General features: G+C 41.1%; 1 protein-coding gene across 4 annotated transcripts in view; it reads right to left on the bottom strand.

The window, feature by feature from the left end:
* Positions 1-1,816: 1,816 nt before the first annotated feature.
* Positions 1,817-17,946, bottom strand: part of sema3c (sema domain, immunoglobulin domain (Ig), short basic domain, secreted, (semaphorin) 3C) — a 45,432-nt gene continuing 29,302 nt past the window's right edge. For 3 of the 4 annotated variants that reach the window (XM_086268456.1, XM_086268457.1, XM_086268458.1), the window contains exons 7-17: positions 15,849-15,968; positions 15,418-15,759; positions 14,800-14,869; positions 12,915-13,059; positions 12,395-12,617; positions 9,441-9,529; positions 7,891-7,932; positions 7,483-7,640; positions 6,523-6,590; positions 5,626-5,756; positions 1,817-3,661 (exon numbers count right to left, since the gene is read on the bottom strand). In XM_086268456.1, coding sequence (XP_086124582.1) covers positions 3,239-3,661; positions 5,626-5,756; positions 6,523-6,590; positions 7,483-7,640; positions 7,891-7,932; positions 9,441-9,529; positions 12,395-12,617; positions 12,915-13,059; positions 14,800-14,869; positions 15,418-15,759; positions 15,849-15,968 — 1,811 coding nt within the window. In that variant the 3' untranslated portion in view covers positions 1,817-3,238. The remainder of the gene's footprint in view (positions 3,662-5,625; positions 5,757-6,522; positions 6,591-7,482; positions 7,641-7,890; positions 7,933-9,440; positions 9,530-12,394; positions 12,618-12,914; positions 13,060-14,799; positions 14,870-15,417; positions 15,760-15,848; positions 15,969-17,946) is intronic. The other variant, XM_086268459.1, reaches the window with a different exon arrangement.

The following is a 17,946-nucleotide window of genomic DNA, read 5'->3' as shown; positions in this document are numbered from 1 at the left end:
CCCCCATCACACTGAACACTGGTGCTCCACAGGGGTGTGTACTGAGCCCTCTCCTGTACTCACTCTACACCTACGACTGCACAGCCACTAACAGCTCCAACATCATTGTGAAGTTTGCGGACGACACTACAGTGGTGGGTCTTATCACCAACGGTGATGAGACGGCTTACAGGGAGGAGGTCAGCGCCCTGACCCACTGGTGTCAAGACAACCATCTCACCCTCAACGTCGCAAAGACAAAGGAGTTGATAGTGGACTTCCGGAGGTGCAGAGAAGTACACACCCCCATCACCATCAACGGCGCTGCTGTGGAGAGAGTGAGCAGCTTCCGGTTCCTTGGTGTACATCTGGCTGAGGATCTTACGTGGTCAGTACACACAAACAAAACAGTGAAGAAGGCGCAGCAGCGCCTCTTCTTTCTCAGGAGACTGAAAAGATTCGGCATGAGCCCCCGCATCCTCAGGACCTTCTATCGCTGTGCCATTGAGAGCATCCTCACTGGATGCATCACCACCTGGTATGGCAACAGCACCGCCTACAACTGCAAAGCTCTCCAGCGAGTAGTGCGGTGCTCTGAACGGATAATTGGAGGTGAGCTTCCCTCCCTCCAAGACATCTACAGGAAGCGGTGCCTGAGGAAAGCGGGGAGGATCATCAAGGACTCCAGTCACCCCAGCCATAAACTGTTCAGACTGCTTCCATCAGGAAGGAGGTTCTGCAGCATCCGGTCCCGTACCAGCAGACTGAGAGACAGCTTTTTCCATCAGGCCATCAGACTGCTGAACACGTCATAGACACCTCAGCTTCACTACTGGAACTTCAACATTATGCACTCCACACTGTATATAAATGCCACTTGTTTTGCACATATTCAACTCTGTATATTTTATATATTTTATTATTATTATTATTATTATTATTATTTTATTTTATTTTTTTACTATTTAATTTGTAAAAATGTGTACACACACACACACACACACACACACACACACACACGTAGGAAAATATTTAGTATACACATCCAGAAATGCATACACTATTATATATTGTACATATATTTATTAGTTTCAGGTTGGCCATTCTTGTATTTTGCTCGTTTGTGTTGTTGTGTTTGCACATCTCTGTTGCTTGTGGGGCTCGCACACAAGAATTTCACTCGCATGTGCTGTGCCAGTGTGCCTGCACATGTGATGTGACAATAAAAAGTGATTTGATTTTGGTGATGATATTTGGTATCCAGCTACTACCCAGAGACTAAATTGCAGTTTTCAGTGGAGTCCACAGGGTTACACACCAGAGGCTCAACAAAAATTTAATTTCAATCTCCCTACTAAATCCTCAGGCGAGCAATTTTGTCCACTCAGACAAAGCCTTCAAACTGGTACAGGAGTGGAAACTTTTGAAAAAGAAAGCATGGAGTCCTACTTGAAAGTTTTCTTGCTAATCCATGACTGTTGGCATTTTATTGTGTTTTTCTATCCAGGTATACTATTGCATAGTGAATCAAAATGTGATGGCACTTTAATGCATTCATAATTCCATTAATTTTCACAAGACCTCCAGTACCACAAGCTGAAATCCAGACCCCCAAACAATGACAGAGCCTCCACCATGTTTAATGGATGGCTGCTCACACTCATTGTTGTACCTTTTTCTGTACATACTGATACACTTTGAACCAAAAATGTAAAATTCAGACCCGTTGCCAACTTTTGTACAGTACTGTAGTATTAAAAATGTACAGGACCATTAGAAGTTTGTCTTGTGCTGTGGTTGTACAGTAAACACTAAGATTTGTTGGTAAAACTGGGAGTGATCTGAACAAATTTATTCAGGCTACCATGACATTAATAAATAGAAATACATATTTTTCATAGGACTAAAATTACACTGTTGACATGATGCTGGAGAGATCTGTACGAGAGAACGCTAGAAAGTCTTTTTCTCAAAATCAAAATAATACTGTATGCCTCTACAATTTGCAGACAGTCGCAGTTAGTTGGCGAAATATGTTGAAATTATATACACATTTAAAACACAATACCTGGCACGACATTAAATTAAAAGAATGAAACATCCAAACAAACAGAGAAACAACAACAAAAAGCTCTGTACACAAGCAACAAATAATCGCTATCTACATTAACTATGCTTAGGAGGAAAAAATTGGCTTTTCACATATGTTGAAGGCTCTAAATCACAGACTACCTCACTGACAATTACTACTTCTGAATTAAAAGTATGTCCAAGTTGCTGGAGATAGCTCAGAAAATGTGGATCCAATAACGGATACTGTCGTGTTTCAGCAGCTGCGTAGTTTTACACTAATTAAAATGTGCGTATCTGCTAGCTTGGTTGCTAAAATCTAACCGAGGCAAGGATTTAAGACACCTTCTATGAACATGCGTCTGTGTTGGAAATGAGAGAATTATGATACAATATGCAGATTAAACATGAGGCACATATTCATACAGCACATGTACATCTGAGTAGTAGGAATAAATATAGACGACATGTATGCAACAAAAATTGCCATTTGGGTAGCATCAGCACTGGACGTAAAGCTTGGCCTTTGAACTAATAGAGTTTTAACTTTCGTCCCTTCAACACCACACTTTTTATTGCCGTGGGCTCTTAGCATGACCATTGTTTTTGTAAACAGTATGCTAACTACATATATTCTCAAAGTCCTGTAGAGTGTCCCATAATTTAATCGTTTGGTTAGTTAAAAAATAAAATATTCAAAAAGGAGTAGCATCTAATAAACATGCATCTGCCTATTGCTTGTCCCTTTTCAAACAGCTCCATTTAACACGAGCTTTTTAAATGACTTTCCTCTTCTTTCAAGAAGCACAAATTGACTGTGAGCTGTTGTCCAACTAGTTCAAATTCTACTCCCGCTTTAAAATATAGCGGCGACCTGACATGTATTATGGTTAGCAATGTCAGCAGAGACAACAGATTCTTAGTGGCAGTCATAATAGGGCTGCTTTGATTTGTGTTGTGACTGTGAAAAGAAAAGAATGGCTCATGTCACAGCCTTCTGGTCACAGTACCTCATGCAAAAAAAAGGACATATTGCTATATAACATTTCCCCATGCTTCTCCCTCTAATGTCTATCAACTACGGAGCTCTGAGGTTGAGATGAAAGTTGGAATATGGGGATCTGTAACTGTTTTGTGGGGACTATAGGAAGTTGTGCATGTCTGTTTTTGCAGCTGCAAGCTCCTTCTGTCAGTCCTCTGGGTGATTGCGTCTATTGCGGCTCTTCCTCCGGTCCAGCAATGGTTTCAGTTTGGCCAAATCCCCTCTGAGAGGTCCGGGTGGCTCCGATGGCTGCTGCTGCTGCCTCTGTTGGAGGTTCTTGAGCTCCTTTCTCTCTTTGCAGTATTGTTGCACTGCCAGGTTCTCTGCGGGACTGAAGGCTGCCAAAAGGACCTTGGGGTGCAAAGAGCTGGTCCATGCCCAAGGCGACTGCTGCTTGTCTGTCAGCATGCTCACCATGGCTTCACTCAGCACATGCAAACGGATTTTGGCGACAGTGCGTTTAAAGCCATTCTCGGAGGTCAGGCAGTAGTAAAGACCCTGGTCGGACAGCTGCACAGAGCGGATGAGGAGGCCGTGCTCGGTGGAGAGGACGCGGTCACTCAGCTTAACCTGCAAAAATATGCAACAAAAATCCTGGCTAAAAAAATGCAGATTTAAGGGATCACTTAATGATTAATAAGATAAGATTCTTTATTGTCGTTATTCAAGAATGTACAGCAAAATTATGGTGCACCGCCAGGATAAGGACTCTTTGCAATCAGCTAATGAACACCTATGAGAAGACTAACATTTTTAACATTAATAAAGGGACTATTGCTTGTAAGACCGTTGTTTATTCCTCTAGTATGGTTATTTTTTACTTTAATTTGTCACTCAATAACGTAGGGCACAGATTTATTGCATGACTGGAGACATTATAGGAGAGAGACTCTTAAGAAATCCTGATAAGAAGCCTGTCAGAAAATTGTGCAATGGCAAGGATGACCGTTGTATGACTTGTCACACCCTCAAAAGTCAAATTAGGAAACATGTTTATTCATTTATGCATGTGCTTTTATCCACTGGCTAAATAAATGCCTGTAATAAATATCTTGGTGCTATCAAGAGGGATGGCGAGTGGCGAGACTTGACTAGGACATTCAAGTCTCAGTTATTCATGATTACTGATTAGAAGATCGGAAGACAGCAAACTGTGAATGTATATTTTTTTTCTAAAAAAAATTGAAGTACCCCAAATTTTATATGTGTTTACTGCTCAAAATTATAGTCAATAATGACTAAAAGTACGCCTGAAATGTTAATTTAAACCTAAGAGCTGTGGGAAGTTTAAGTGTTGGTTTGGCCACCTGAAAGTTAAAGTTAAAGACTTAAACTTCATTGCAAATGCTTTGGTCACCAGGATATTGATGTCATTGCCTGTACTTTATATAGAATGCTTCTTACTTGTCTGTAAACCCCTGCCAACTACTTGCTAAGCAGTAACAAAACTGTGAAGAGTGTGACTTAAAGTGGAAACAAAGACTATTTGTCTTCATAGCAAAAGCTGCTACATTTAAAAAGGTGTTGTTACAGCAGTAAGGAACAACCTTTAATTTGAAGGCGGAAATTCTCTGATTCAGATGTGGTTCGCACTGTTAGAAGTTTAACTATAACTCAGAGGTTAGTTAGCAAGTGTTTGCAGACAAGGCCTTCCATGCAAACTACAAGCCACTGTGGCAATCTGTGCGATCAATGCACTAATAAGGGAGTTTTGGGGGCAGTGCTCTCCTTGCAATCGATTTCACCAAGTGACAGGCAGCAACCTACACCAACCACTTGCCAACCAGTTAGGGAACACACATTTTTCCCTAGGGACTAGAGGTTGCCAGGGAGTCACTGCAATGACAGGTATTTTAGATATATGTGCTTGAAGCGCTTGAAGCTTCATGAGACTCGTCCTTATAGCTTACCACTGCATACAGCATACTACTTCCAAATCAGTCTGGCCTCAATTTGGAAAAGGCTCCAGTGATTACACATCATAAAACTGAAGTGATTTATTTTAAGATCCCCCCCCCCCCTCCCCCATGCAACCCTGCTCGACAGAGGTGAGAGCTAAATGCATAAAAGATGTGTTTTCATCATGCCCAGCTTTGTTTAAACTTTCGCTGCCTTTTAAAATGCTCCCTCTATTTAAGTGCCGTCAAACATTTGCAAAATGTTTCCCCACTGAGCATTGAGTGTGTCGAGCCATTAGTAAAGGCCCATATCATGTTTGATCTGTATCAACACTTATTACGATACTCCCCTGCCAATAAGCATTAAGAGTGTCATTCCTCAGGCAGTGCACATCCTGATAACTCATATGAGCTCACTGGATTGTTACGACATGTTTAATCTTTGCTGTAATATTTAACCAAACACTGGAGCAACCCCCTACGGGCTGACAACAGGACATCTAATCAAATCGCTTGCATCGTGAAGGGTTTATCTTGTTAAATTCTGCAGCTAAAGTGGGCCGTAACATTGACCTCTTGGAGGTCAATGTTAATGGAATTATGAATGCATTAAAGTGCTTTAAATGTCAAACAGACCTCTTTTCTTCTGTCATTGTCTCGCTGAATCAGCCAGCGAATAGACGCCTGAGGAGACTTGGGAAGACACTCCAGAAAAGTGGTGTTGTTTTTTACGCCGTACTGTGTCATCTCCACTGCGTTCCTGTAGGCTAACAGACACAAAGACACACACGCAGACACAGGCAGACACATGCACAGGGTCAAGAAAGGCAATTCATACGTCATTTGCTGACAGACACAAAGAGCACAGATGGACTCAAATCTGTCTCAAGCCTCAACAGTGAGAGCGAGATGTTGACTCAAAGCTTAGTCTGACACCTGCGGCACAACCGAACCCCACCCCAGACTTCATTTTCCACTAACAATATACACTTTGACGTATCAAACCAATTCACTTATTAACTGTGTCATTTTTCTCCTATCTAAACGGTTCATCACTCAGTCGGGTGTATGACAGGGTTGCGACTAATTAGCGGTAATGGCCATATGGCTGGTTCCCCACGCTCGTGTTAATTTAGTAAAGTAAACTGTTCATGGAAATTGAACACTCTGGGGAGCCGATTCTCTCCTCTCATTAAACCGCACCTGCTAGTGGACTGGATATATATTCATGAAGAATGAAGTCTGGAGTACGAACTCAAAAATAGGCCTAAATGCTAGCAGAACACACACAGAAATATGTGCAGGCACAGGCTGTGTGTAAACCTCAAATGAACTTACATTAGGGAAGAAAACTTACAAATCCAGTTTATCAAAACAGCATTAGCATTCATGAAGAGTCATGTTTCTGGCCACCTATACAAATATTAGTCTAATAACTAAACCTCTTTTAGCTCTGTTTTGAATCTTTCACATTAATCAGGATGCCTTGAGCCATTGTTACCTTTAAAAGGATATTTCCGGAGCTTTAATTACCTTTTAAATTGAATCCTCTACACTGAGTGAGTGGATTTCCATGCATAATATCCTGCCTTCTGCTTCTCCTGAAAGAAGGAGGGAAAAAAACTTGGTCGATGGCTTACAAAATAAAATACACAATCATAACAACCGTCCGTCTGTCATATTGAAATGGTGGAAGAAGCAGTCGCTGCCAAAACAATATGAGGAAAATCTGACCATGTTCTTCCACTCGGTGTAGAACACTCATATATAACAGCTTGAGGAAAAAAGCAAGTAAACAGCTGACACATTTCAGAGACATTCTCTGCAGAAAAACAGAGACGCGCCTTTTGTTCTACGACCAAACTAAATTTGGCCTGCGTCTGACTGAACTGTCAGGAGACAGGCAGCTGGTCCTTAAAGGAACCAGAGAGACACCGGAGCAGAGGCGAGGTGTCGCTCATACCTCCTCGTCTGTGTTATGTCTAGGCGCCGGAAGGGAAACTACAAAAGTGGAATCTGGCTTACACAGAAGTGTGCACTGAAGGATTGCAGTCATGTGATCTTTTGGCCTTCACAAGTTTTGAGCAAAACGTTCTATTCCAGTTTAACGTATAGCACATCAGTTGCTTCCCATGCTTTGGAAAGTCGATTGGTTTGATATTTGCTGTAACTTCACTGGCTACTGTAAACCTCACTGTAATAATCCTGCAAATTGCAAAATGTTAAGTATAATCAAAGTGAACAAAAATAGTGTTTAATATTGAAAAATGTAAAAGTCGCTAATGTTTATTTAAGACTCGTGAAAGTTTTGCCTCCATGAATGGGTTTCCTGTCAACACCTATCAGTGCTTATTACCACTGAATAATTTGTTTGGGGGCTTGCAGAATGTTTTTTCATGCAATACAAGAAAGCAATCCTCACTGGGTACAATTAAATTTAATACTAGCAGGAAACTGTAGCTATAAACCCTCAAACTGGAAACGTTTGTCTACCTTTTGCCAGTGGGGTAGAAGCGGGAGCAGCTCAGTCCATCCCAGGCACAGTAGGGGTCTCTGGCGAGGCAGCAGTCAGCGCAAGCTGAGCCGTAAGCCTGACAACGGTGCAGGGAGACCTGCGAGACCCCGAACTCCGAGCTGGCGTACAGCTGTTGCTGCAAAATAAACAGTTCAAATGTCAGCAGCCCTGTTTGTCTTAATAAGTGGCCGGCTGACAGGAAAATGAGGCAGGGCGCAAGAAAAAAAAAAAACGGCTTATTATTTCCGTGCCTTTGGGAGGCTTATCACGCACAGGAGATTACTGTTGAATGCATTACGTAGTGGCCTTGGACAGTGAATGTTTTTAAACAATATAAGTGCACTTAAGATAAGCAGATGCATACATAACATATTCAGAATGCTTACTTTTTTAGAGGATATTCTTAAGTTTGTAACAGGAGCCTTATTCTGAAAAACAGCAAAGACAAAAACAAAGTTCAGAGTTTGTGTGTTGATGAAATAAACGTAGAACTTTCTGGAAAATATACATTTTAATTCACAACACTTAGATGAGAAAACAAATACCAGACTTTATGGTAATTATATAGCAAAGAATGGGCGCTCTCAGAGTTCTTGTTTCATGAAATACAGTCCAAAATAAATCAGGCCCTATGAAGCTATTGCCTATAGAGTGTTCTACAGGAATAGTTCTCCAGGCGTCTTGAAGGAACCTCAAAGCTCTTCGTTGGATGTTGGCTGCTTTTGTTTCTATTCTGTGTTATGATGATCCCACACTGCTTCAATAATGCTGAAGGAAGTCAGGGATTTGGGGAGGCCAGTCCATGACTGATAGTTTTCTATTGTATGTTTTTCTATCCAGGTATCCTTTTGCTGTAATGGCAGTATGTTTGTGATTGTGTTCATGCTGGAAGATAAAGCTGTTGCCATCTGCTTCCCAGATGGTATTATTAATGCATACTCTCTGCATTTATATTTCCATCAATTATGATAAGATAAGAAGCCAACAATCAGTCATGAAAGAGCCTCCACCCTCATTTGCCAATGGCAGTAGACTAACTGTTGTACCTCTTGCCTGACGTCTTCCCTACATATTTATGATGGGGTGAACCAAAAAAAACGAAAATTGGGATTCATCCCTTCATAAGACCTAATAACCTGATATTTACTTTACAGATGTTGATATTTATGATATTAACTTTATAGACTTCAAGACACCTCTTGATCTTGAAAAAGAGCTTGCAAAGCAAACATAATCACAAGGACTGCAATGCTGGTGCAAAAAAGCACAAATCAGTCTAGAACAGGGGTAGGCAACTCCAGGCCTCGAGTGCCGGGGTCCTGCAGGTTTTAGATATCACCCTGGGTCAACACACCTGAATCAAATGATTAGTTCATTAGCAGGCCTCTGGAGAATTTCAAGTTATGTTGAGGAGGTGTTGAGGTAATTTAGCCATCTGAATCAGCTGTGTTGGATCAAGGACACATCTAAAAACCTGCAGGACACTGGCACTCGAGGCCCGGAGTTGCCTACCCCTGGTCTAGAATAACTCTGGACAGATGTCTTTAGTAGCCTGAGAAATAAATTATGTCTTCTAAAGAGACAAATCTCTTTAGATTGAAGTCTATGTGTGGCACCATTTGGTAGAAAGATCAAAGGAGACTTTTTCTTCTGATCACAGGTCTATCACCTAAGATAAAGCAACATATGCAAAGGTTCACTTGAGGGTGACTTCCAGACTTGGAGTATGCTAGCATGTTTCTCATCACTCTACACTGCTCTGCACTACAGAACATCCATCTCGCAAATGCCACCCTGCCTTTTGTCTGTCTGCCCTTGGTCTTTGTGTAGTGGCCAAACACATCCTCCTCCCAGTCCCTGCCTTTGATTTAAGGGGAGAAAGGGGATTAAAGTGAAAGAGAAAAAAAAAGAGAGAAGGAAGAAATACAGAGCAGACCTTAAACACTTCCAGCTCCTCCAGGATCAGATCGTCATGCAGGGAATGGTTGCTGGGTAGCACAATCACCTTCTGTATTGTACCTTTGTCTGAAGGGCAAAAAAGCACACGTCTCATGAGTTCCAACCACACACATGCATTTAACTACCGTGTGAAACAGATACGGCTACGCAGCAATGAACCTCTAGAGTTGTGAGGCATCAGTAAAAGCAGAACACGACTGCTGGTGGAAAAAACCCCACCAGCTCCACCAGCAGTCTGTTTGTCTTTGCCCATGTTTGCTTTTGAATTAGGCATGATAGCCATGACCAGTTTCCAAAAACAAAATCAGCTGTGACAGGAGTGGGAATGGAAGCTCTTAAGGCAGGTCAAGGACCACAAAAAGGGCAAAATGCAGCTCTATCCTCATCAGTATGGCTCTTTTGGCCTGGGAATTTGAGCAGCAGAGCAGGGAGGAGGAGGAGGAGGAGGGGGGTACAGTAACAGCTCCTGGAAATGCCTGATAAGACCGTCTCCCCCATCCTTGAGACAAAGCGCCATTTCAGGAGCAGATATGGGTACGCGGCACTGGCTACTCTTCAAAAATCAAGGCAGGAGGAACAGAAAGGAGAGGCTGCTCGATAAACACCGGCAGCTGGGCGAGAGACTCCCAGAGCAGTTTGCTGAATGCCAATGTTCACACGTGGACAATTACAAGCATGAATGCACACGCACTTCTGCTAACAAACACACATTTTTCTATTATCTAAATCTGGTGTTTTTAAGCACAGAAACACACTGGCATATATTCGACAAATATTCACTACACAGCAAGCTGTTGCACAATATTGCATGTCAACTAAATCAGAACTGTAGAACCTTTTTGGAACTGCATCACTTCGAATGCTTAAGTTATACTTCTGCAGCAAAACTATGTAGAGCCTATGCAGCTAATGTAAGTGACTGATATTGTTACCAAACTTTATGTTTCACATATTAGTGTTAGATTATGGTATAGGCTGCAGTGTAGGGTTTCAGAAGGTTTTGCACTTATGATGCACCGACAGCATAGATGTAACGATTTAATGGGTCTGGCATTTTTCACTTTTTTTACTTTGTCAGTGAGGTTTGGATCATTGGAATATTTGTGATACATGACAGGTTTCTGGAGACTGGGTGTCATCTTGTCAGCCAGTATTTTGGTATATCTGCTTATGGCATTCATGTTGTTGTCTGTAAATATCAGCCCACCACTTCCTCAGCCTTTTGTACTCACGCAGCGCCATAAAACGATAGCACCACCATGATAATACTGTTATCACGTGGGTCAATGGGTTGAAAATGAGAAAAGTGTTGATCATACATTTAGGCTGATGAGAAAATAATCACATGTTACTCTGCTTTATCTCAATGATCACATGCAACTTTTAGCATTACATTTTTTTCTGTCAGGCCTTTTTTTTATAGCATAATTTGTTCATAAAATTATTTCTGCAAGTGCAAGCCATTCTAGCATTTTCAATGACTTGACATTTAAGTGATGTTTTACAATGGTGTCCCTCATTTAACCTTATACTCAGGAGGTAGCGACTTTCTAAAAAAGTGGCAATCCATTATAGATCCTCCTTCCTTATGTAATGGAAAAAAATCTACTTTTAATGGACTTTATCTTTTGCTCTGATCTATCTGTGCACTGATTTATACTGCATGCAGCGCCATGTTGACCTGTTTGAGCTGAGTGGCAACAACACAAGTACTCCAGCTTATCTGTGTATCTGATAACCAGCTGTGTCATTGAGTTTCCAAGCAATAACCTGTTCAGAAAGAAAAAGTCACTATCAGCCTCTGTGTACTGCATGTCATTGTAAATGAATTTATAGTAGCACTTAAAGTTCATCTTCCTAGAACAGGAATATGGTGGTGCCACAGTCTTCGGAAAAGACGATGGCTATATTTGAATGTGCTGATGCCACGATGTAGGTCTTATATGGAATCCAGTTTGTATTTATTTTATACACAGCGTCTTTGCACCGCAAACATTGATCTCACTTCAATTAAATATATTTAAATGAGCTAGTAAAATTAAAATATTGAGATGCTGGTAGTCTGGCTGGTTCGTTTTTATATTTTTTTGTGTGAAGAAACAAAGAAAAATGCATCCCACTGCTCTTTAAGAGGCAAAACACCCATCCTGTAATACCTGGACTATTATGCCTCTACTACCAGGGCTTTGTTGACCTCACTTGGACCTCGTGCATCTTCTCATCAGGTGGAAAAAGCCAGAGAGGGGCTTAACTTCTTAAGGAAGTTAAAGCACACTCACCTCCCTCATCACCTGCTGAGCTGACCCTCTACTGGTCAGCAGTAGAGAACCTTCTGACCTGCTGTTGCACAGCAGGAAACAGGAAAGATCTGAAACAAGTGGTGAGGGCAGCAGAGTGTATTATCGTCTAATATAAATAAGACCTTCCTTTGGTTGTGTTTACAACAGCTGACTGTAAAAGAAAGCTAGTTGTATTATAATGGACCACACCCACCCCAGACATCAGCCTCTGAGGAAAAGATTAAGCTCAATCAGGTCCAAAACTAACAGATAAAAAAAAAAACCAGTTTCTCCCCATTGGCAGTAACCAGTAAGCCCCTCTTCGCTCCCTAAAGCTCTGTTGACCTTTAGCTCTGTTATCTTTATAGTATAGTCTCTTTTTGTCTTTTGCTGTCAAAACAGCTGAAGAGCTACGAAATATTTGTTCTTTGTTGCACGAACAATGACAATAAAGGACTATTCTATCGTATTTCAACACAAAATTACATCTATCGGAAATATTCTGCATGAGACACCTGCCTAAGGTATTTTTTAAATACCAGAACTAATACCAGAAAGCTGAGGCCTGTAGAATGCAGTCATATTGTTTTTGTCACATGTGTACAAAAACCATATTTAAAGTGTTTCTGTATCTGAACTGCAGAACGCGTACCTGTGCCAAGGAAGAGCACCTGGTAGTTGCCGTCAGCGGCCATGACCTGGTCCACAGCCACTGCCGTGTATTTATAATCAGCATTCGTACGAACCACCAGGGGTCTCCTCCCCACCGGATAGATGGCGTTAAACATTACAGGATGGTTGCGGACAAAGGTCACCACATCATCTGGGAACTCCTTTGTTGTCTGAATGTCAGGTGTGAAGGCTCCACCAGGACACTGCAGAAACATAGGGCGGGTTTGAACAGTGCAAAAACAAAATCTCATTCATTCATTTCCACAAGTTCTTTTTCTTTTTATCAATTAATGAAAATTTAAATAAACAGAAAATAGTATTGCAAGTCCTGCTGCAGAGAAAATACCTTACTTATTGTTTAATGGCTTTAAATTGTTTGGAAATGTTATTTAGAATATAAAACAATATGATCATACGCTCATATGTTAGTAATTATCGGTTATCTTATCATATCATGAAAAAGCAATAAAAAATGACTGTCTGGCCTAAATGTAACTTACAGTTCCAGGCCTTGGGTAGGGGATGCGCCCCTGGAATGCAATCCACTGAAAGTTGGGCCCTTCTCTATGAGCGAAGGGCCCGTTGAAGACTGTGAGAATGTCCGCCATGTTGTACACGCACACTGCTGAGCCTTTAAACACGGAGCTGAAACGACATGCACAACCTGGGTGAGACACTGCAACAGGAACCAGTATTCACCATCTCAAGACCCTCCCAGATGAAATATTCTGAGGTTGTTTATTAAGGTCTCCTTTTCTGAGTTGAGCCTGGGTGAACTTGCTGTCACGCTCCGCTGACAACAGCTCACCTATTTCCTCCTCGATGGTCTGATGTGGTTTGGCTCAGCCATTTAAAACCACACTGCTTAACACATAAAAGAGGCTTTGTTGAAAAGGCGAACAGAAGCGTATTGTGCAAAGTGGAGAGAGGGAGGAAGAAAGCAGGAATAACACAGAGCTCAGAGACCTCGAGGACCTCAGTGTTTAGTTTGGCTGTTTTTTTTTTGAGCCAGGAGACACTACTGCAGGCTCTACAATCCTGAGGTAACAAGTGGATCGAGGGTTGTGAGAGTGTCACACTTGGTTAAACAAACAGACCCAATTAAAGATCTGACCAGAAGTATCGAGTGATCACTTTTTCAAACTTCCAAATTTGCCTTGTTGCCCTGCTGGCTGTGCTTTCTGCTGGAGGAGAGCAGTTTCAGTAATCAGTTTGTTGAGAACATTTTTTTCAGTTACCACAGAAGCTCATGGATTTTTTCCTTGATCCTCTTTCTTTGTGTTTTTTAGTATTTTCTTTCCTATTATGTCATCCATGTCTTTTCCTCTCTTTCACTTACTGAGGTCCCCTGGGCCATGTATGTGTTCACTGTTTTGGTTTCTATAATTTATTTTCACAGTTTTTGCCTTCATTGACTTTTGTTGGTCAACTTTCTTCCTTCCTGCAGTGTATTTGATTTCTTTTTGTTCTTTTTTTAGTTCTTTTTGGGCCCATTTTAACAACTTAAACACAAACCTAATGATCTTTCACTACTGAACTCCTTGTACATATCTGAAACTGTCTTTAACTTTGTATAATTAAATGAATTTTAATGCTTTTTTAATCCATCCATCCATCCGTCCGTCCATCCATCCTCTTCTGCTCATCTATTTTAAGGTCACAGAGGTGCTGACAGTGTAAAACATACATATAACCTCCACATTGGACAAATGAACTCAAGATCTTCTTGCTGTGAGGCAATAGTGCACCACTGTGCTACCCTGAATGCTGAAATGTTAGACATATATACCATACTGTGGCTATGAAATGAAATGAAAAAAATTATTTCCAGGATTTCAAAAATTAAATAAGTATCTAAAGATTTTTATGTTGTTATTTCTTAAATTTCTGATATTATAAAAATACTCTGTGATATCAGGCTATTGTCTTCCAATATTTTTCTCAGATTTTTTTTATAATGTGTGTTTATCTAGTTGCTAAAAACCATGGCTGGGTTTCAGCTATTTAAAAAATGCAGTAACTAAATTCTTTGTGCACTCAACAATCCTACAGAGTATGCTTATGGAAGACATCCAACAACATCATGTCATATGAATTCTAACATTCACATGTGCTATAAATGTATCCCTCGCACTTGGTCTGCAACATGGCACAATGCTGCAGAGGATCTTGAGGAAAGAAAATCAAGGAATACCATATGGCCAAACCACCAGGACACTGTAATTGATAGTTCATCATCTGAATAAGCTGTTCTGCCACGTGACACATGATATTTATATGTAAGTGGCCCTTTGACAAGCACATCCCCATCTGCTGATATCCCCTGAATGATTACCATACCTCCGAGGCCTACAGGAATGTTACAGTTGGCTTCATCGGCCTTACCTTGTGGAAGTGAACACGCCAAACACCAACAGGCCCTTGGGCAGATCCGTTTCCAGCAAAAACACACTTTCTATAAGGGAAAACACACAAAGAGAAAAGCACACACCTTCCAGTTTAATACCTTCAGCAAATTCCCCAAATCTCATTTCACATCATCCTACAGATAAAAAGGCCAAAGAGAGATGAATGCCTGATAAATGTACATGTTGACAGATGGAGTCTGGGTCTCAAATGCTACGTGCTGATGTTTGAAATTTGAGGCTAAGGCGAAGAAAGTCCTGGATGTGCTTATAGTTGAATACCAGGTAACCAAAAGCAACAGAACAATTGTTTTGAAACTGGACAAACGGCTGAAATTCTTATCCAGACCAAACATGGGACGTTCCCGGGATTGTTTATGGAGAAAGCAATCTTTTTGAAACCTTGGAACATAAATAGCAAGCTTTTGGAAATTAGCAATCTCTTTGGTTCTCGGCATTATATTTTTCAAACAGTAAAATTTGTTTAAACTTGGTCCGCAGACCATGAAGACCCCGAGCATGGAAATGATGTGTCAAAAGTAATACATTGATAACAACAGGGTGCATTGCTGCAAGTATGTTCTTCTGTTTAACTCACCAAGTTCATCAAAATGGGTTTCCGTGCCATCCTCCTCCACAACTGAACAAACCATCCTGGCTTTAAGAAAGGTGGTCCATTTATTGACCAGGCTGCGCTGTCCGCCAATATCATTCTGCCGACAAAAGCCGCACATAGCAACGCAAAAACACAAAAGAAACTGTGCTGGTTTATTTTGGCGAAAGCAAAAGGGACTTACCGGACACACTCTGGCCACCATGGTGTGGATATTCTTAGTATTTCCACTGTTATCTGTTAGCCTCTCGCGGAAGAAAAAATACAATTTGGAGTCATTGGGGTCTGTTCCATCTGGTATGAGGTGGGCGTCGATGAAAATGGGCTCTGAGTGAAACAGTGAAAAAGGTAAGAGGCCTTCTAGATCTTATTTGTGTGAATTCATACTTTACATAGAAGCTCTGACATGTGCTCACCACTAAGCCACTTAGAGTTGTGCTGATCTGTCCGCACTGCATTTCTCTTGGTTAGGCTCCTGAAGATGGCAGCATCTGTCCCCATGAAGTCAATGTACATGCCTGAGAACAGCTCCTGATCTAGAAGAATGCACACAAGCCCAATCAACAACATTCCCACACAACAATCCTGAAAACATTACCACAATACACATAGAGCCTTGCATGACTTTGGTACATTCAGATGCTTTAGTAATATATTTATACCATTATTATTTTTTGAGAATGAACTCAAACCCAAACGCCTATAGCACTAACGGCACTTACACTCTGCGTGTGTCCTGCTGTTAATAAGCATGTTCCTCACAGCTGCTTCATGCTTTTTAGCATTCCTTTTCTCTCACTTAATCGTCTATCAGTTTCGGACCATATGTTTTGGAGGATGTGGGGCAAGTTAGGGGAGGATTAAGGGTATGTGGCCCGTATCCAAGCCAGCTAGCTAAGGGGTGAGTGTTGACAGTACTCAGACAGCGACACAGGGTCCAAAACATGAGGATTTGGAAATGAAACACAGCTTTTTATTGAGCCCAGACACTGCCTCAGATCTTTAGGGGCTCCGCGTGCTGCATCACTGCTTTCACAGCACTGCCTTTGACCCTGGCTTTGGATTATTCTGCACCCTTCCCTCTGGCTCCCTCCCGGTGATCTCTGACATCGCTCACTGGCTGGCAAAGCTGCTGCTGACATGGCAATACTCAGGTGTCAGAAAGCAGAGCTGAGGGTGGAGTGTTTCGCCTTTAGACATGTCAACAGCAACCAAACACCCCTTGGCCAATCAGAGATCAAAGGAAGGAGAAGTGGAGAAAGGGATGGGTTTAGCCTGACTTGACTGAAGTATTAACCTGGGGATTTCTTGTGTATTAAAATTAAACTACAATTTTAATTCACTTCACTTTTCTAGTGAGAAGGTGTAGGCTACAATGTTTGTTTGAATTCGTAGACCCATTTTTCATAAAAGGAAAATGTTATTTTATTTTTATTGCATTTCATATTGTGCAAACTGCATTCTGGATATAAACAACCACATTATATCAGCTCTTTGAAAGCACCTGCACAGAGAGCATCCTCATACAGGCGCATCACGTCTTTAACAGGTAACAATCTGTTTTTGCCTGTTCATGTTTCTAAAGTAGAATCACTGTGGTGTTCATTTTAAAGTCTCTTTGGGCTGGTTTTCATCTTGCTTTTGATGGCCGCTTTGTTTTATAGGAAAAAACTAAAGAAACTGCGTGTCCTCTTTAGGGCAGTCATTTGTTTTGGTGTGTTTGAGTGTAGCCCAATTGGTTAACTGGTAATTATGTATAATACATTTTGGGTCATTTTATGAAATAACAAAAAAGTAATGTAACAAGTAGTGTAACAATTAATTCCTCCAGCCGAATTACTTTGAAAGAAAAATGATGAGTAATGTGAAATACTCTACTTTATTTGAGTAACGTCCCCAACACTGCCCATGGCAAACTGACGTTTGAGGTCAGAAGACACGCTGCTAACTTTAGCAGTGTGCAAGTGACATGGCACATAGCCATGTATATAGAAACTTTAAAGAAAGGTTGGGTATGCACACCAACCTTATAAACAGTACATTTGCATAATGACTGAAACTAGCACCACTGAAGGAACAATGGGCTGGGAGGTCAGTTTCTTCATCATAATTATGCAAATTCTCATGACCATTGATCAACAACTACTGATCAAAATATTTCCCCCACTTAAAACGCTACGTCCAGATGAACAGAATCAACGTTTGGAGACAAATTAGCTAATCTTGATTAGCTTTTGGAGACTAATTATCTATTGTTGATATTATTTGTTCAATACTTGCTAGCCTCTATGAGCTAGCCTCCAGTTTGAAAAAGTGACGCCAGTTTCAAAGTACCTTCCATCGTATAACTTCTATTTGTTCATTTGTTCAAGGCTCATTTGATAATTTGCCTAAGTAAAATGTTTATCAAGGACTCTTGAACTTCATTTACAGCCAAATAAATAACAATGCAGATTATAACTTAGGGTGTAAACCATAGTCATACGGCTGCATACGAAATGAGCCTGTCTTTGG

The sequence above is a fragment of the Aulonocara sp. 'chitande type north' Nkhata Bay genome, linkage group LG17, assembly GCF_057382095.1.
Source record: "Aulonocara sp. 'chitande type north' Nkhata Bay isolate Kocher_YH1m ecotype deep benthic linkage group LG17, A_spYH_male_GT1.1, whole genome shotgun sequence".
Taxonomy (NCBI): Eukaryota; Metazoa; Chordata; class Actinopteri; order Cichliformes; family Cichlidae; genus Aulonocara; species Aulonocara sp. 'chitande type north' Nkhata Bay.
Note: the sequence above shows the minus strand (reverse complement) of the source record. Positions and strands in the feature narration are given on the sequence as shown.